Source organism: Leptodactylus fuscus, chromosome 1 (genome assembly GCF_031893055.1).
Source record: "Leptodactylus fuscus isolate aLepFus1 chromosome 1, aLepFus1.hap2, whole genome shotgun sequence".
NCBI lineage: Eukaryota > Metazoa > Chordata > Amphibia > Anura > Leptodactylidae > Leptodactylus > Leptodactylus fuscus.
Window position 1 is genome coordinate 14,036,734 of NC_134265.1, and position 20,998 is coordinate 14,057,731.

A 20,998-nucleotide genomic window follows, 5' to 3' on the forward strand; every position below is an offset into this window, starting at 1 on the left:
TCAACAGCTGTCAAGCTGGACTGCCGTTGAACTCGCTCCTTGCGCTGTGCCCATGATTGTTCCGGTATCTCAGCAGCTCGCTGGGAAGCTATATAATGGTGGTTTATATAGATAAACTGTTTTCCCTTAGTCATAACAACAGCACAATGTGGGGTGTTTCTGCCCCTGTGTGCTGGTAGGACAGAATATTGGAATATTTTAATCAGCAATTAAATATGCATGACTAGGCCCTATAAGAGGGCACAGAGACCTCCCCCGCACGTGTTAATACAAGAGGAATCAAATACAATAGGGAGGGAAGCCTTGTGCTGCTGTTATGACTGAGGGAAAACAGTTTATCTTCATAAACCACCATTCCCTGTCGTCATACAGCAGCACAGTGTGGGGAGATGTCAAGTAATCCCCTTAGGGAGGGTTTCCTTAACTTAACTGACAGAGCTCAAGACTGAACGCCCAAGGCCATTGCGTCTGAGGCACGAGAGCTCAGCCTACAGTGCTTCATGATGGTGTTGTGAGATGACCATGAAGCTGCCGAGTAAATCTGATTTAGAGGCCTTCTGGCCCCTAGATCTTCCAAATAAGTTAATCAGAAGATTCTCTGATCTCCTGAAACTTTCCGTGCGTTCTAGGTAGATGCGCAAGCGTCTGACCAAGTCGAGCAAATGAAGTCTCACCTCCTCAGCCGAGGAGGGAGTAGGAAAAAAGACTGGCAAAGATATAAGCTGATTCAGATTTGCCAGGGAAGAAACCGTGGGCCTGAATTCTGGCAAAAAACGCAATTGTACCCTGTCCTCAAAGAAAGAGGTATAGGGTTTCTCAGACGAGAGCGCCTGAAGCTCTCCTACTTTCTTGGCTGAAGTAATGGCAAGCAAGAAAGTTGTCTTATAGGCCAGAAACTTCAGGTCCACCTGATCCAGCGGCTCAAATGGAGAGTCGCAGAAACCTGAGAGGACTGTTCCAAGCTCACACTGCTGAACCCGGAGCCCACAGGTCTGATCCTCGTTACACCCTTTAGAAAGTTACCAACTAAAGGGTGTTGTGTTAAACGCTTCCCCAGATAGGCGGACAGGGCTACCACATGTACCTTTAAGGCAGAAAGGACCAATCCACTATCTAGGCCGTCCTGAAGAAAATTCCGAATCAACCCCACCGAGGGGTTAGTAGGCACAATCTTGTGTCCAGTGCACCAAGCTTCGAAGATCTTCCAGATCCTGAGATAGTTCTTGTTGGTGGATTCTGCTCTTGGATGGCCTCTGACAGTCTGCTATTCAAAAATAGGGACTGGTCAACCTCCAGGCTGTCAGGTTGAATCTCAAAAGATCCTGACATCTCTGTCCACCTTGAGTGGCCAGGTCTGGAAGAGGGGAAAGCCTCCAGTAAATGCCTTGACTCATCAGTACGAGCTGGGCAAACCAAGTCCTTTTCGTCCAAAATGGGATTATGTCAATCGCCTGGACTTGGTCCTATCTTATCTTCATCAATACCTTGGGTTGAATGGAATTGCAGGGAATATGTAAACCAGCCTGAACCTCAAAGGGATGTACAGGGCATCCACAGCCAAGGGATTGTCCTCCTGATACAGAGAGCAGAACCTCTCTACCTTGGTGTTGAGTCGGGTTGCCATGAGGTCCACTTCTGGAAGGCCCCACATCCAGACAATTTGATGGAACACGTCTGGATTGAGTGACCATTCTCCTGATACGGTAATACCCCGACTCAACCGATCCGCTACTATGTTCAGAGAGCCCTTGATGTGAACAGCAGAAAGCTAGGTCAGGTTACTCTCTGCCCAGGAAAAGATTAGGTTTGTAATCTTCAGGAGAAGTCTGAACCTGGTTCCTCCCTGTTTGTTCAGGTACAACATTGCAGTCATGTTGTCCATCCGCACTTTGACAGCTTTCCCCCTGAGATAAGGGGCGAAGTGTAGCAGTGCCAGGTATATCGCCTTGAGTTCCCTTTGGTTGGAAGATCCTACTTCCAGGCTGCTCCATTGACCTTGAACAGTCCTCTCGTCTAAATGGGCTCCCCATCCTGTTTGGGATGCATCCATTGTCAACAGAGTGCACTCTGGTTGGACTAAGGACCTTCCGTCTTTCGGGTGTATCCACCATCTGAGGGAAAGATGGGTACTGGGAGAAAGGCAGATCTTCTTGTGCAGTCCCCGTGGAGACCTTTCCCAGGTGCTCAACACTTCTATCTGAAGGGGACGCAAATGCCATAAAGCCCAAGGGACCGCCCTGGCCGAAGATGACATCAGGCTAAGGACTCTCATGACGGTTCTGATGGACACCCGCCAGGTTGTGTAGAGAAAACGAGTTGCCGTTTCTATCCTCTGTCTCCTTGGGATGGATGAAGAGATCTGCAGAGCCTCCAAGTCTAGAAGAAATCCCAGAAAATTCTGGGTAGATAGAATTAGTTGGGATTTCTCCCAATTGATTAGTCACCCTAACCTCTGAAGAAAGGAAATGGCTATCTGAAGATGTTGTTTGACTGGGACTGACTGAGCTTTTATAAGCCAGTCGTCCAAGTAGAGAACTACGAACAGACCTTGAAGTCTGAGGGCGGCGGCGACCGGAGCCACCACCTTGTTGAAGGTGTGAGGGGCGGAGGAAATGCCGAAGGGTAGAGCGGCAACTATAAGCAGTTATGTCACTATACCATGTGCTCACAGACTTCATTTTGGACTTTGAGGCCATGTGTCTTCTACAACTCACAATCCCCCCTCAGGGGGGGGTGACCTCTTTCCAGTTTCTTATCCAATAGACATGCATCAGGACTATTGTTACAACTTCTCCACCAATCATGTTATGCTAATTATGCAAATCCAACCTGTTTTGTCTATGCAATGTGTTATATACTACCTCATTGTTACCATTAAAGACAGAACACACTGTACACACACAAGCTGTTTGTGGAGTGAGTTTCTCTGAGCCTGGCTTATGAAAAGGGAAAAGACAACTTTATTAATTTGGACTTCAATACGGTGATACTTAGAGCGGATTGTGCTCACAGAAAAGATACTAAGAAGTGGTATAAAGGTAGACTAGACAGTTTAGGCCAGACTTATCAAACAGCGCTAAGAGTTTGGTAAATCTGTATAGTTAGTAAATCTGCTACATAGTGTACAGAAAATATAGAACTGCTCGTCTATAAAAACATTCTCAATCTGAACATGAATATGGCTTCTCTCCTGTGTGTTCTGAGTTCTTTAATCTTCAAGAAGACTTGACTCCAAGACAACATGTTTCCCACAATCGGAGCACAAATATGTCCGTGTGTGAGTTCTTTGATGCCCAAGAGCTTATTTCTTTATAAAACATCTGTCACATTTTGAACATGAACATGGCTTCTCCCCTGTGTGAATTCTCTGATTTACAAAAATATAACTTATTTTATTTATTAGTAAAGAACATATTCAGAACATGAATGACTTTTTTTCTGTGTGAATTATATGATGTCTAATAAGCTCTGACTTCTGGTTAAAACACTTTCCACACTCTAGACATAAAAATGGCCTCACTCCTGTGTGAATTCTTTGATGTACAACCAGATTTGGTTTGTAGGTAAAGCATTTCCCACATTCCGAACATGAAAATGGCTTCTCCCCTGTGTGTTTTCTCTGATGTAATACAAGACTTATTTTATGATTAAAACATTTGCCACATTCTGGGCATGAGAATGGCTTCTCTCCTGTGTGAGTTCTTTTATGTGCAACCAGATTTGATTTCTGAGTAAAACTTTTCCGACATTCTGAGCAGGAAAATGGCCTCTCCCCTGTGTGAATTCTCTGATGTTCTATAAGAGCTCGTTTCTTTGTAAAGCATTTCTCACATTCTGAACATGGAAAAGTCTCTCCTGTCTGACTTCTTTGATGTTTTCTCCTTCTGTGACTTTTATTTCCCCTAGACGTCTGTGATAGGATGTGTATAGTAGGAGCAGATGTTAGATTTTTGCTGTGAAGGACTGAGGGTATATATGGGGTAATGGCATGTTCTTCATATGGATCTTGTGTGATACCATGATCCTCTGATTTATAATCTGTAGATATCAGATGTCCCTCTGAGCTCCTGGTACAGTCATCTGACAAGAAGAAAACTGATTTTTAGTAATTTTACATAACTTACAAAAAAATACTCTGATATTATACAACATTTCTATGCACATTATAAGGGATGGAGCAAATTCATTCAAATATTAGGACATTGGTGGTACAACAGATGACAATCTATCAGAGGAACTCGGAACACGGATCAGTAGTTCACCAGGATGTTCTATAGCTCAGCTTTATGTGCTCTCGGGTTTGGCTAAATATTTTGCGTAAAGTACAACTAAAGGTGCAAATTTGGCTGCCATCACTAACATTAACCGTTTGCCAGGTTTTATCTGTAACAGAATCATCGTATTCGATATCACTTTCTTCACTTCTATGCAGCTCATTATGGAAATGGGATTCCTAACAGATTCTCCTCTATTGCCCCTACCAGCACTACCACCAGTAACACACCCCCTGCCACTACCAATACTCATGTCTAACACCTTTGCATCTAAAAAACTTTAGCAGTTCTCATCTAACATTAAAAAGAAGAGGAAATCTTTGGCTATGAGGAATATCTCTCTCAGCAGATGCCACATGAGTACTAGAGAATGGGATCTGTATCAGTGAAGATAAAGGAGAAAACATGGTTTGAACACAAGTTATATGTTGAGGAAGAACACACAACCACTACTCAATATTTTTGGTTCACTGCTTTCAAAAAAAAATTTATTCTCAGAAAGTAAGACAACACTGTGGTTGCTGGCATGGATTTCAAGACTAGAAGTAGTGTTGCTGTTGCCATCTACATTCTTATTGTTAGTAGCTTATATCGAATTTTTTTTTTTTTTCAGATTAGTGCAGGCTTTCTTTCAGAATAGCAGAGACTAGACTTTTTGTGTGAAAAAAAAAATTCTTTTTTTTAGATTAGCGGTGGCTGCACTACCCTGCATGTATTAATATCAGAATAAGATAATTATGGCCTACAGTAAGGATAGCCTCTAAATAAAACAATCCAGATCAATCTTTTTTTATTTATTTAGTGGTTCCTACTCACCTGGGCAGTTCCCTGTAGGAATGTCCTCCTCACATTCCTCATCACCACTCACATAGGGCTCGGTAGTATTAATATTCTTCATATCTTTATCCGGAGTCAGAAGCTGTAAAAGAAATATTGTAAGTAACATCTAATACTGCTGGATAACCCAAGACTGACCACAAGGACTTCACAGCCCGTCTACACATCATAGGGAATATCTCCATCTACCTGATCATCCTGTGGAAGAAGAGGACTGGGACATCTCTCCGGTTTTGTCCTCTTACTGGATCTACCTGTAGGAAACACAGACAGGGACTGAATTCATTCTGTACATACAAATAATGGAAGTCCATGTGTATATAGTCATGTCTATTACCTGCTGATGTGAGGGGCTGGTGGTCCTCCATCATCACCTCCTTGTACAGATCCTTGTGTCCTTCTAAATACTCCCACTCCTCCATGGAGAAATAGACAGCGACATCCTGACACCTTAAAGGAACCTGACAACACAATGATACAGTCATCACCCCGACCCCTCCAGTTACTGTATAATGTCCCAGCATTCCCAGCAGTGTCACCTCTCCAGTCAGCAGCTCCAGCATTTTGTAGGTGAGTTCTAGGATCTTCTGTTCATTGATCTCCTGTATCAGGGGGTGAGGTGGAGGCCTCGGGAATGGGCTCAGGAATCCTCCATATCCTTCATACACAGGAGCCTGACAGTGCCCACTAGAGGTCTTCTTCACTACTGTGTAATCCTGGATATGGGGAGACACATTAATAAATCTCACTACATACATGTCCAGAGTCCATCACCTCTCCAGTCATATCATCTGTTATTACTATAGATAAGAATGATGTCATGATTTCCGGTGCTCTGGAAATCATCTCACCCACCTTCTCTCTTTCACTGGGTCCGTAAAGGTGGATGACATTCAGTGTATGGAGGACCTTACTGCATCCCTGAGGGACGCGTGTTATGCCTTTATGGAAGTTTGGACGCCATGGATTCTCTTCCAGGGTACTCGACCCTACCGGGATCTGGTGGGTAGTAATGTGTATACTGATTTGCCCTCTAATGTTGTTAGTTGTTACATCTGGTTCTGGTTCTATTTTTGTCTTGGACCCCTTTTTGTCCTGTGGCTCCTGTTTTGTTGTTTGTATATTTTGTTTTGTTATAAATAAAGAATTTATAAAAAAAAAAAAAAAAGAATGATGTAATGATGACATCATCAGAATCTCTCACCTCTCCAGTAAGCTGGTAGATGATCTCTAGGGTGAGATTTAATAGACTTTCCGCCATCTTGTTCCTGATTCTTTCCATCCTTGATGGGACAATAAGGAATATTCTCTTATATAGAAGATACAGAGAGGATTTTATATTGTAGGAACCTGAATGGAGAGAAGATGAGACAATGTGATAAATACAGAATATTCCATGTAAATATCAGACAATTCCTGGAGATAATAAGAGGAGACATGGCAGGAGATACTACGTGGTAGTTGATATAGTAGTTGGATACATTTATAGACTCCAGAAGTTCAGGCTCTGTATTAGAGGTTCCAATTGATGTCCTGTATTAGTTTGTTGTTCACAGGATGAGATGCGTTTTACCAGTTACACTTTTTTGTGGTGCCTATAACTTATTGACTAAATGTTGTTGTTAGGGAATTGCTAGATGACAATTCCCCAGTAGCTGCTGGAGAACCCTGGAGGAAGGGGCACAAGAGACAGTGAGCCCTAAGCTGAAGCCCCCCACTGTCCCTTCCTCTTGCGAGGTCCTATCCTATGTAATAGGCGGCAACTTGGAGACGATCCCTTCCTATATATGTGACACAAAACACAGACAAGACAAACAACAACAAAGGGAGGTCAGCTAGCCAGGGTTCGGTAACAGTCGAGCAATGCAGTGCCAAATCGGAGTCCAAAAGAATAGTCAATAGGAAAAACCAGAGGTCAGGATTAAGAATACAATTAACAAAACAGCAAGAGATAAAGCCAGTAAGCACAAGGCAATAACAGGCACCAGTGTGAATGTGAGCCAAGACTAAATAGGGGAGGATGAACCCGCCCTGGACCTGACAGGAAGACAGGCTGTCAATCACAGGGCAAGACCAAAATTAACTACCTCATGGACAGAGGCAGACAAGGGCAGAAGACGGGTGTGGTGCAAATTCAAACACAGAACTAGAGCCATGTTCACACAGTGCAACCAAGAACTCTAAGCAAGGAACTAAACTGCGCATGCCTCCTGCACCGCCACATGCGAGCAGAGAGTGGCGGAGTGACCTGAACAGGCAGAGATGTTACAGTTGTTAAATCTTTCTAGGGGGTGATTAAAAAATAATAGCGATTCTGGCCTTGCTTTTTGATATTTTACGCCATTTACTGTACAACACGTTATTGTTATGCTATGGATCAATTCTACAATTACAGCGATATATAATTTATAGCGATTTCTACGTTTAAGTGATTTTTCAAAAAGAAAAATTTTGAGAGAAAAATCGATTATTTTTGAATCGCCATCTTCTCGGAGGCTAGCATGCTTATTCTATTTTTCTGTCGATGGAGATGGTTAAAGACTTGTTGTTTTTTTTTGCAGTATAAGACCTGTTTTATATTGGTACCTTTTTGGTGTACATACGACTTTTTGAGCACTTTCTTAAATATTTTTAAACATGTTTTTCTGATAAAGTGTTTTTGTTGACTGAAAGGGTGTTTTAACAAATTTTATCTTTTTTTTTTTTGTTTGTTTTAGTGGTGCGATAAGGCAGACCTGACAGTGTGTTCTTCACCCTGGCAAGCCTCTTCTATGGGATGTTTGTGTGCTGCGGTCTATATATAGATAACATCATTTTCATCTGGACGTCTGCTGTGGCGGCCATACCATATTTTATAAGTTATAAAAAGTAAATGTCTGTTCATCCTCTATAGGAATCCAAATGTCTCAACATTTGACCCAAATCTGGCACATACACAGTCCAGTCATATTAATGTGACCACCGCCTACTTTTGACACCAACGTTAAATAACCAATCGCAAAAGGCACGTGTCATCAGCCATCTAGGTGCACTCATCATTGTGGAAGGCACGATGGATCAACACAAGTATGCATCTATCCTTGCGGACCATGTTCACCCCTACATGCGAATTGTTTTTCCTCAGGATGATGGCATCTACCTGCAGGACAATGCGATGTGTCATAGAGCTCACAGTGTGCGTACGTGGTTTGAGGAGCACCAGAATGAGTTTACCGTATTTCCTTGGCCAGCAAATTCCCCGGACTTGAACCCAATCGAGAATCTATGGGACCACCTCGATCGGGATGTTCGCGCCATGGATGCTCAACTGCGTAACCTAGCGCAGCTGGCCACGGCACTGGAGTCGGCACGGCTCAACATCCCAGTGACATCATCACAACATCCCCTCTCTTCCTGCACGTCTCGCAGCGGTCCGCTCTACCAAAGGTGGTTATTCTGGATTTTGACAGGTGGTCGCCTTAATATGACTGGACTATGTAGATAAATCAGGAGTCTGAGATGGTTTTCATAAAGATTCTGATCTTGCTGGATGCCAACAGTCCACAGAAGGAGAGATGGAAGGGCACTATATATCCAGCCACAGTTACAAGGTCTCTATCATCTGCCTCTCAAGACCCTGCAGATACTTCAATTTCTGATGAAAATTCAGTTAACCACTTAAGATGGGAGCCCAGTGAGTTTATGGGAGGGTCTGTTCTCTCCATACAATGAATGAAGTGGGGAGGGGCTGTTTTCTTCACAGCCTGTTCATGTCTGTACACAACAGACACTGAAAGGTGTCAGGATTTTGGATTGTTAGGTGAATGACATAGACAGACACCAAGATGCCAGTCCAAAATGTAGAGTTTTATTCACTCCAATGGACAGCAGTACACGCAGCAGCAAAGAGAAATACAAAATAAACACCTGCCCATCTGGGCTCTAACGAAATAAAAACTGGTTGCCTCACCTATAATAGTAACCAGTTCAGAAAATCAGGAAGCTCTCAGGTAGTAGCAACCTCCTAGGTGGCTTTCCAGCCAAGTTCTGACCCAGTCTGCTAGAAGAGCAGACTTCTTATGCCTTGCTAACAAGGACAACTTGACACAGCTGGGCTCCTGCAGGAGCATCCACAGGGTGTGGACTGGAGGGGATGGGAAGGACAAGTCCCACTACCAACCTGCCTGCCATTCCCTAAAAATCTAGCCCAGTGCACAGCGCTAAACAATGCTCAGCAAACCAAACTGTTTGCTGAAAAAACAAACTTTTTCGGGATTTTTGTCACCTCATCCATCTAAGCAATCTGGGCGAGATGTACACCCCCTCCAGTATTACACAAGCCACCGGCTTACAAAGGAAACTTCTGCAGTGTAAGGAGTTTACTATGTACTTGTATGTGACCTCTGACTAGCTGCTTCTGTTATTACTGTTGGGATGTTAATCATACACAGAAAGCAGATTTCCTTAAATTTCTCTTTCTCTTTGTCCTGGACCATTTTAGCTGTATCATACCCAGTACTTGCAGTCCAGTGTTCCTGGATGTCCTATAGTATGGTCATTTCGGTTTTTCTTAGCTATTTGTTTGCTATCTTACAGTTACTCCTTGCTAAATACCATGTAATGGAACCGGTAGTAGTAATAATGGAGAGAGGAGGAGGCAGGCTCTGTATTGTACACACCCACAGCCTGAGACAGAAATGTCAAATATGCTGCAGCCATAATGGGGCTATTAGCAGCAGAAAAATGGATAGGGCACCATGTATAAAAGAATATAGAGCCAGAGAACAGACGGCCCAGCAAGACTCTGCAGATATTTCAATGTTTCAAGAAAACTCAGGTCCCCTTCAATGGAAAGATGGAAGCTTTCATTCTAACAGAGGATAAAGTCCTGTGCACAGGAAGAAATTTTTTGTCTTGTTTTTAAAATTAAAGTCAATGATAACTGATGGAGACAGAGATTTATTAAGACTGGCACTTTGTACTCCAGTCTTTATAAAAGGCTCCGACTGGCCCAAGGTGCGCCTGATTTATCAAGAGGCCCCAATCTCCTGATAAATCTGAGGCCGCGCCAGAATGGAAGTCTATACTGGCGTGAATTAGAATAACATCGGGCCAAGGAGTCTCCGCCCACATTTGTGGAAATAGGTGAACAAGAGACAGTCACAAAGTTATGAATTTTAGGAATTCTGGAACTAAATGAGTGACCAAACCTAACTAAGGGCTCGTTCACATCTGCGCCCGGCACTCTGTTCTGCAGGTTTCTGTTTCCTGCACAAAACAGGGTTTGAATGGGTTTGAAAAGTGTCCGGCCGTGATTGCCGGTGACCGTTTTATGCTCTCCGCTGCAAAACCATTTTTTTAAGCCGGACACAGAGTCGGACATGCAATACTCTGTGTCAGGTTTTTAAAAAACGGTTTTGCCGCGGAGAGCTCAAAACACTCACGGCCGGACTCGGCATGACAGGTTTCCAGATAACAGAGTCCAGAAGCTGGTGTGAACCCAGCGTAAGTACAACACGGATCCGGTCAAATGTGAGATAGCTTTTCAAAGGCAACACATGGTCACCACCATTTTGTTGATGATCACTACCCCCAAAGAGGAGATCCAGGGGCAGTAACCTGTTCCTATGACAGCCAGGAGCCTATTGGTGCGGTCCTATTACACGTTGTTATAAGCAGTCTGTAATACAAGTGTCTGGTTTTAGCAATACATTGCAATGCATAAGAATTGCAGCATATTGTATTAGCGACCAGACTCGGAAAAGTCTAAGGTACTTATTTGTTATCCTACTACATTCTATTATAGTCTAGCTTTGCTCGCGGTACGGAGGCTCTGTGGTGACTATGACGACTGAGGAGGCTCTGTGGTGACTATGACGACTGATTTTGGGTTATTAGAGGTGACCATAGCGACCAATCCGCTTGCTGCTTTCACTTTCCCTCATGAGTATTATCTGTAATCTGGTTGCCTTAGGCAACAGGTGGGAATATGTGTAAGTCTTGCACTGGCTCACACGCGTTCACTCCCTGCGGAGGGGGGGGTTACTTATTGGTGCCCAGAATGGAATAAAATGAAGATATGGGATTTACCCGGTACGGAGGAGGCCACTGTACAGCTTTTCCAGAGGAAAGGGTTATTGCCGTCAGAGAGGAGATGCGGCAACGGTCATCAAATGAACTTGCAGTTCAACAGGTCTGGCGCCCGGTGGATTTGCACGAAGACCAAGTGCCATACAAGTTACGGGTTGAGGTCGGGTAATTGGTTCGAGGGATCCCGCCTTACTTTCGTCACGATCCTCTGTTTCATGTACTGCTGGTGTAAGGAGCTGACGTCAGTTGCCTGGTGCGAGGAACAACTAGAGATGTCGATTGGAACAATTACATGAGGCAGGCATGTGCAGTGGAAATAGCGAGCCGTTCCGTAAACCAGGTAGGCGGCGCAAATAAGGTAGTCGAGGTCGACGAGAGCGTCTTCACAAAGAGGAAAAACAACGTTGGCAGAGTACTACCTCAGCAATGGGTGTTTGGTGGAATATGCAGGGAGACGAAAGAGTGTTTCCTGGAATTGGTGCCGGACAGAAGTGCCTCTACCCTGACATCAGTCATTAGGAAACACGTGGCCCCGGACTCCATACTACATTCCGACTGCTGGAAGGGATACGACACCGAGGCCCTCCGGCAAGCCGGCTACCGACATACCACTGTCAACCATTCGTGGAATTTCGTCGATCCTGAGACAGGTACGCACATGCAAACTGTTGAAAGGATGTGGGGTTTGGCGAAGTGGAGAAATAAGAGGCACCGGGGCACAGCCAGGCACCACCTACAATCATACCTGGTGGAATTCATGTGGCGACAGGTCCACGCCGGAGAGGACCTGCTGAACTGTTTACTGGTGACAATCGCTACGCACTGGCCGCCGCAGCTAACACCCGTCACGCACGGATAACGAATAAACATAACGAAGTATTGGAATGTAGTAGGATAACGAATAGGTTAACAAATAAAATGTAGTAGGATAACAAGATAAAATGGCATGTAGTAGGATAAAAAGTATTGGCATGTAGTAGGTTAACGAAAAAAATGTAGTAGGATAACAAATAAGTACCAAGTCTAAAAATAAAAGGAATTAAAAGAGTAAAAATAAAGTTTCATTCCCCCCCTTTTCCAAAAACAAAAAATGAGAGGAAGGGGCTAATACACGAGCCGGGCCCAGAAGGTCCTGACAACTGCGTCATGTCCTGACTACTATACTGACACCGCACACACACACATACCTCCTCCTGTACTGCAGCCCAGGGGGACCTGTGAGGATGTCATAGGTGGGAGGAGTCAATGAGTCACATGATCAGGGGGCTGTTGTTATTGCTTCATCTAATGGGCTAAAGGACCTTTGATGATGTCACAGTCATGTGATCTGTCATGTGTATGGGAGGAGTCACATGATCAGTAGCCTTTAGCTAGTGATGGAACTTTTGTCTCTTTTTCAGTGAGATCCCGATACAATACAGTAACAGCTAACATGGGGTTAAAGGGGGCGGGGCTCACAGTATAGGGGCGGGGTTAGCTGTCTGCAGAGCCAAAAGGCAGTAAGGTGTAAATTATGTGTCACATGTAAATTACGTGTGGCTTATTTTGGTCCTGAAAAAAAAAAGCTTCCTAATTAGTAGCTAATTAGGAAGTTTTTTTGGACTGTTTAGGAGCTTTTTTTGGAGCTTTTTTTTTTTGTAAAAACAGCTTTAACCCCTTAAGGACCCGGCCATTTTTTGGTTTCGCATTTTCGTTTTTCCCTCCTCACATTTCAAGAGCCATAACTTTTTCATTTTTCAGTTCACAGAGTCACATGATGGCTTATTGTTTGCGGGACAAATTGTACTTTGTAATGGCATCATTCAATATGCTGTGCAATGTACTGGGAAGCTGGAAAAAAATTCAGAATGAGGTGCAATTGGAGAAAAAATGCATTTGCGCCATTTTCTTATGGGTTTAATTTTTACAGCGTTCACTGTTTGGTATAAATGACATGTTACCTGTGTTCTACGTGTCAGTACAAATGCGGTGATACCAAATTTATATAGTATTTGAAAGGTTTTGATACTTTTAAAAAAATGATAAACTTTGCAAAATAGAAAAAAAATTTTGTGTCATCATGTTCTAACACCTGTAACTTTTTCATATTTCCATGTATGGAGCTGGTTGTGGTGTCTTTTTATGCGGGACAAGATGACGTTTCTATTGATACCATTTGGGGAAATATCTGATGGTTTGATCACTTTTTATTCAATTTTTTATAGGAGGCAAAGTGTTGAAAAAAACGCTTTTTGGCGGTTTTTATTTTTTTTGCCGCTACGCCGTTCGCAGTACGGGATAAATGTTTTAATATTCTAATAGTTCAGGCATTTTGGAGCGCGGGGATACCTAATATGTTTATGTTTAATGTTCTTTAATTACTTTTATAGCTAATCTAGGGAAAGGGGGGTGATTTGAACTTTTATATTTTTTTTATTTTTTTAATACTTTTAAAAACTTTTTTTTTCTTCTGTTACATTTATGATCAGACCCCTTAGGTACCTTGAAACCTAGGGGGTCTGATCGCTCATACTATTCACTGCAATACTACAGTACTGCAGTAAATAGCAGAATCCCAGCACTTCTATTAGAGGCTGCCTCTGGCATCGTCTAATAGATCTCGGGCAGAGACAAGCCTGGAAGCCTTCAATAGGCTTCCGGCTGTCATAGCAACCGATCACCGCCCTCATGTGACGTTCAAGAGGGCGGCGATGGGCGAAACATGGCGGCACCCATGCCGCCGGTGCCGTTTACACACTGCGGTCACGTTTGACCGCAATGTGTAAAGGGTTAACAGCAGCAATCGGCTCGGGCACCGACCGCTGCTGTTATTGGCAGGTCCTGGCTGTATTATACAGCCGGCATCTGCCGTGTATGGAGCGAGCTCAGCGTGTGAGCTCGCTCCATACATCCCCATGCGACCCATGACGTACAGTTACGTCAAGGGTCGCTAAGGGGTTAAAAAAAGCCAGGCCATAAAGTGAATGGGCCGGAAAAAAAAAGCCTCGCTGTTTCGGTCGCTTTTTTTTTGCAAAAAAAAAGCTAGGCGTCTTTCGCCTCCCATTCACTTCTATTGCTTTCTTCAGGCGGAAAACGCCTGAAGAAAGGTCATGTCGCTTTTTTTTTTCTGCTAACAGTCTACATAGACCACTATTGCAAAGGGGCTGATTGATGAAGCAAAATCCGCTGTCAAAATCAGCCTCTTTGCCCCCGTATGAACTAGCCCTAAAAAGACTTGTCAGCCAAAGCCGATTCCTGACATTCACTTGGAAGAGCCGACTCATTCCGGACGCAACCCCCCAACTCTCACAGGACAGAATGTGCAGTTTAATGTCCCCCCTTCATCTGCCCCCAGTTTAATGTCCCCCCTTCATCTGCCCCCAGTTTAATGTCCCCCCTTCATCTGCCCCCAGTTTAATGTTCCCCCTTCATCTGCCCCCAGTTTAATGTCCCCTCTCCATTTACACCCATTTTCATGTTCCCCCTCAAAGTCTAACATAAAAAACCACTGCTACTCTCCTCGCTCCCCTGCCGCTCTGTGCAGTCCCTTTGCTCTGAGCGTTCAGGGAGCTGCAGGTGAAACATGAGTGACATCATCACATCGCACCTACAACTCCAGGGGGCAGAGTGGGAAAGCAGGAGCTGATGAATTAAAACCGGGACGGTTGGGAGGTAATGCCTGTACAACTCCCATCATGTATACTTGCTCTACTGTTTGTGAATCTTGATAGGAGTTGTAGTTTCACAGCAAGTGGACTGCTGAAGGTTGCTGAGACGTGATGTAGCAGTGCTATGTATGTGTGATGTTTGCATGTAGCAGGGCTGTGTATCAGATTTGCATGTAGCAGAGCTGTGTACGCGACTTGCGTGTAGCAGAGCTGTGCATGCGATTTACGTGCAGTAGAGCTGTGTATGTGATTTGCGTGTAGCAGAGCTGTGTATGCGAATTGCATATAGTAGAGCTGTGCATGTGATTTGCGTGTAGCAGAGCTGTGTATGCGATTTGCATGTAGCACAGCTGTGTAAGCGATTTGCATGTAGCAGGGCTGTGTACGCAATTTGCATATAGTAGAGCTGTGCATGTGATTTGCGTGTAAGAGAGCTGTGTATGCGATTTTGCACACAGCAAAGCAATATAGCCTTGGATCTGTTTATCTGGGTTTTCAGGGAATATCTTGACCACATCACTATCACGGCTATACGAAGGAAGAAAGACATAAACCTCATTGGGTGTAAATACCCCTTGGGCCATTGTTTTCTCTATTAGATCATGTGTGTGGTGTGGATTTGTTTTTGATCTATCACATGTAGTATGTAGCGAGTAACCAGCAGAACACGGGAGAGGAAATATTACTATTACAAGTTTAGGTCCCCAAGACCTGGTTTACAGATCGGGGGGGAAAATGCTCCAATAAAGGTGGATGACAAGTGGGCGGTGACAATGTCACTGATCACCTCCAGTGGGCAGCACTGGAATATGTGCAGATGTGTTCAGCTGATCCTCTGAGCAGGGTGAGGAAGGGAAAGAGCAACATGTAATATAATATTGTGCGGAGCAAGTAAAATACTCTGAGCCCGAATATTCCACATTGTTCAGTTTTTAACAAAACTAAATACATGGCGAAATAGAAATAGAGAAGACACACAAGTCTTGTAAGTCACTGTGACGTTCTGGTCTCACACTCCAATATATCACACAGCCGGTGCATTAGGAAAAAAGAATAATCAAAATGATATTGTATAAAGTTCCCACCTCAAAAATACCGGTGCCATTGCTCCTAACAATACCAGCACTATTTTGGTGTCACATCTGTTCCTATGGTTATTTTTTCTAAAGTCACACATTCTTGCTCAAGTTTTGTAGTTTCCACTGCTGGAATAATAACAAGAAAATAAACTAAATAACCCAGCATCGCTTTTCTCCAAAGCCATGAGCACCCCGCTCCCATAAACAGATAATTTTTGGTGACCAAATCTTCTTTTATAGATATATAGTCCTAGGAGCTCTGACAGTGTCATACACTATGTATTATAGATATATCGTCCTAGGAGCCCTGACAGTGTCATACACTATGTATTATAGATATATAGCCCTAGGAGCCCTGACAGTGTCATACACTATATATTATAGATATATAGTCCTAGGAGCTCTGACAGTGTCATACACTATGTATTATAGATATATAGTCCTAGGAGCCCTGACAGTGTTATACACTATGTATTATAGATATATAGTCCTAGGAGCCCTGACAGTGTCATACACTATGTATTATAGATATATAGTCCTAGGAGCCCTGACAGTGTCATACACTATGTATTATAGATATATAGTCCTAGGAGCCCTGACAGTGTCATACACTATGTATTATAGATATATAGTCCTAGGAGTCCTGACAGTGTCATACACTATGTATTATAGATATATAGTCCTAGGAGCTCTGACAGTGTCATACACTATGTATTATAGATATATAGTCCTAGGAGTCCTGACAGTGTCATACACTATGTATTATAGATATATAGTCCTAGGAGCTCTGACAGTGTCATACACTATGTATTATAGATATATATAGCCCTAGGAGCCCTGACAGTGTTGTACACTATGTATTATAGCTATATAGTACTAGGAGCCCTGACAGTGTCATACACTATGTATTATAGATATATAATCCTAGGAGCCCTGACAGTGTCATACACTATGTATTATAGGTATATAATCCTAGGAGCCCTGACAGTGTCATACACTATGTATTATAGGTATATAATCCTAGGAGCCCTGACAGTATCCTACACTATGTATTATAGATATATAGTCCTAGGAGCCCTGACAGTGTCATACACTATGTATTATAGATATATAGTCCTAGGAGCCCTGACAGTGTCATACACTATGTATTATAGATATATAGTCCTAGGAGCCCTGACAGTGTCATACACTATGTATTATAGATATATAGTCCTAGGAGCCCTGACAGTGTCATACACTATGTATTATAGATATATAGTCCTAGGAGTCCTGACAGTGTCATACACTATGTATTATAGATATATATATAGTCCTAGGAGTCCTGACAGTGTCATACACTATGAATTATAGATATATAGTCCTAGGAGCCCTGACAGTGTCATACACTATGTATTATAGATATATAGTCCTAGGAGTCCTGACAGTGTCATACACTATGTATTATAGATATATAGTCCTAGGAGCCCTGACAGTGTCATACACTATGTATTATAGATATATAGTCCTAGGAGCCCTGACAGTGTCATACACTATGTATTATAGATATATAGTCCTAGGAGTCCTGACAGTGTCATACACTATGTATTATAGATATATAGTCCTAGGAGCCCTGACAGTGTCATACACTATGTATTATAGATATATAGTCCTAGGAGCCCTGACAGTGTCATACACTATGTATTATACATATATAGTCCTAGGAGCTCTGACAGTGTCATACACTATGTATTATAGATATATAGTCCTAGGAGTCCTGACAGTGTCATACACTATGTATTATAGATATATAGTCCTAGGAGCTCTGACAGTGTCATACACTATGTATTATAGATATATATAGCCCTAGGAGCCCTGACAGTGTTGTACACTATGTATTATAGCTATATAGTACTAGGAGCCCTGACAGTGTCATACACTATGTATTATAGGTATATAATCCTAGGAGCCCTGACAGTGTCATACACTATGTATTATAGGTATATAATCCTAGGAGCCCTGACAGTGTCATACACTATGTATTATAGGTATATAATCCTAGGAGCCCTGACAGTGTCATACACTATGTATTATAGATATATAGTCCTAGGAGCCCTGACAGTGTTATACACTATGTATTATAGATATATATAGTCCTAGGAGCCCTGACAGTGTCATACAGTATGTATTATAGATATATATAGTCCTAGGAGCCCTGACAGTGTCATACACTATGTATTATAGATATATAGTCCTAGGAGCCCTGACAGTGTCATACACTATGTTTTATCAATACCAGGTTGTGAGCGTGAAAGACCGAGGTGCTAAAGTGTCCCAGGTGTGGTGACATTTGCAGTGACATTTGTTGTGACAACTCACTGGGGATTGCATCTCAATGAGTCTGACATGCTGCACTGCACTGCACTTCATCTATCTCAGCTTGTGAGCACTCACCCTTATTTGCTTAGTCTTCCAGACTTCAAATGATTAATTTTAACAGATCCGCTGGGAAGATCAGGCCATGTCATGGAATGCGGATGCCCTTTTTGGACTCTCCCAAGGACTATGGGGAGAAATTGTGTGGCCATCAGGTTTCCTTGACGGAGCTTTGTTCTACGCTTTAGATTACCACCCCAAACTGCCACCTTGCTGCGCCCCCCTATTTCTTAAGTGACAGCTCCACCTGCTCCCGAGTACATCTTCTGAATCAGCCATGACTGCTGGGTTTTCTAGCACTGTAGACCGAAAGTCTGCTCTACCTTATGAATTCTTCAATATATAAACAGAAGCTTTTTTTATCTTTTTTTTGGCAAATATTTTTATTGCAAGTTTTTTTTTGTTTGATTTTTTTTTTAAATAATCATCCAATATTTTTCCCTCCTCTTCATAAATACTTTCTGTTTTGCATTCTTTAATTATTTCTCACATTCTGAACTCTGATTCTGAAACTGGGGGTATATTACCCCCTTTGTTAATTCAGCCATACCCACATTACTGTACTTTGACTATCTCCACTGCTCCCACTGAAGTGCACAAGAGAAGGAATGTGTCTACATCTACCAGGGGTGCAGCTTCCTTCACAACAAAGGTAAGACAATCACCATTCCCAGGACTGGAGGGGGTCTCAGTAATGCAGATAGTGATCATCCATGTACTAAAATATCAGTAGTATTTGTTTAGCAAATATAGAACTACTCTATATCTGAACATGAATATGGCTTCTCTCCTGTGTGAATTATTTGATGTTCAACAAGAAGTGATTTCTGAATAAAACATTGACCACATTCTGAGCACAAATAAGGTTTCTCTCCCATATGAATTCTTTGATGTGTGATCAGATTTGGTTTCTGTGTAAAACACTTGCCACATTCTGAACATGAATTCTCTCCTGTGTGAATTCTTTTATGCCTATCAAGTTCTGACTTCCTGATAAAACATTTTCCACATTCTAAACATGAAAATGGTTTTGGCCTTGTGTGAATTCTCTGATGTTTCGTAAGCTCTGATTCTCTGATAAAACATTTTCCACATTCTGGACATGAAAATGGCTTCTCACCTGTGTGAGTTCTTAGATGTTTAACAAGGATTGATTTCCGGGTAAAACATCTAACACATTCTGAACATGAAAATGGTTTATCACCTGTGTGAATTCTGAGATGGCTAACAAGGTCTATTTTCTCAAAAAAGCATTTGCCACATTCTGAGCATGAATATGGCTTTTCCCCTGTGTGAATTCTTTGATGTCTAGCAAGATCCGTTTTTTGGATAAAACATTTGCCACATTCTAAACATGGAAATGGCTTCTCTCCTGTGTGAGTAGTTTGATGTTCAACAAGAAGTGATTTACGAATAAAACATTTTCCACATTCCAAGCACGAATATGGCTTCTCCCCTGTATGAATTCTTTGATGTAAGATAAGATTTGTTTTCTGAGTAAAACATTTCCCACATTCTGAACAAGAAAATGGTTTAGCCCCAGTGTGGATTCTTTGATGTTTAGCAAGTTCGGACTTACTGATGAAACATTTCCCACATTCTGAACATGAATATGGCTTCTCACCTGTGTGAATTCTCTGATGTAAGACCAGATTTGGTTTCTGGGTAAAACTTTTTCCACATTCTAAGCATGAAAATGATTTTGCCTCTGTGTGCATTCTCATGTGTCTAATAAGTTCTGATTTCTGGTTAAAACAATTTCCACATTCTGAACAGACAAATGGCTTTTCCCCTGTGTGAATTCTTTCATGTTCAACAAGGGCTGGTTTTTGTGTAAAACATTTCCCACATTCGGAACATGAAAATGGCTTCTCCCCGGTGTGAGCTCTCCGATGTCTATCAAGTCCTGATTTGTAGACAAAACGTTTCCCACATTGAGAACAGAAAAATGGCTTCTCCCCGGTATGAGTTCTCCGATGTCTACCAAGATCAGATTTCTGGGTAAAACTTTTCCCACATTCTGAGCATGAAAATGGTTTGGCCCCTGTGTGAATTCTCTGATGTCTAGCAAGATCTGCTTTGTTAATAAAACATTTGTCACATTCTGAGCATGAAAATCGCTTCTCTCTCGTGTGAGGTCTTTGATGTTCATCCCAGCTGTGGCTAGGATCAGATGATAGATCTTGGTTGTGAAGGGCTGAGGGTATATTTGGGGTAATGTCATGTTCTTCATATGGATCTTGTGTGATATCATGATCCTCTGCTTTATAATCTGTAGATATCAGATGTCCTTCTGAGCTCCTGGTACAGTCATCTGACAAGAAGAAAAGGGATTTTACTATTTCAAACAATATATCTTTAAATTGACTTACCGTATATTGACAAGATATATTGTTTCTATATAAATATTTCCATACATATTAGATGTGATGGAGCAAAATATTAAAGGGATTCTACCATTAAAATCAAATTTTTTTCTCGGCTATTCTTCTCCTACCTTTAGATATCTTCTCCACGCTGCCATTCGGTAAAAATCCCGGTTTTCATCAATATGCAAATGAGTTCTCTTGCAGCACTGGGGACGGGCCCCAGCTCTCAAACAGCACTGGGGGTGTCCCCAATGCTGCAAGAGAACTCTCCAGCGCCGCCTCCATCTTATTCAGGAACAGCCTCTTCATGC

The 20,998-nt window shown here is 42.5% G+C and overlaps 1 protein-coding gene across 1 annotated transcript in view; it reads right to left on the minus strand.

The window, feature by feature from the left end:
* The window catches only part of LOC142195595 (uncharacterized), a 704,678-nt gene that overhangs the window by 269,998 nt on the left and 413,682 nt on the right, over positions 1–20,998 (minus strand). The window contains 9 exon segments of the mRNA XM_075265539.1: positions 3,461–4,080; positions 5,091–5,193; positions 5,277–5,365; positions 5,449–5,572; positions 5,651–5,827; positions 6,316–6,438; positions 11,374–11,561; positions 15,282–15,355; positions 19,078–20,632. Coding sequence (XP_075121640.1) covers positions 3,461–4,080; positions 5,091–5,193; positions 5,277–5,365; positions 5,449–5,572; positions 5,651–5,827; positions 6,316–6,438; positions 11,374–11,561; positions 15,282–15,355; positions 19,078–20,632 — 3,053 coding nt within the window.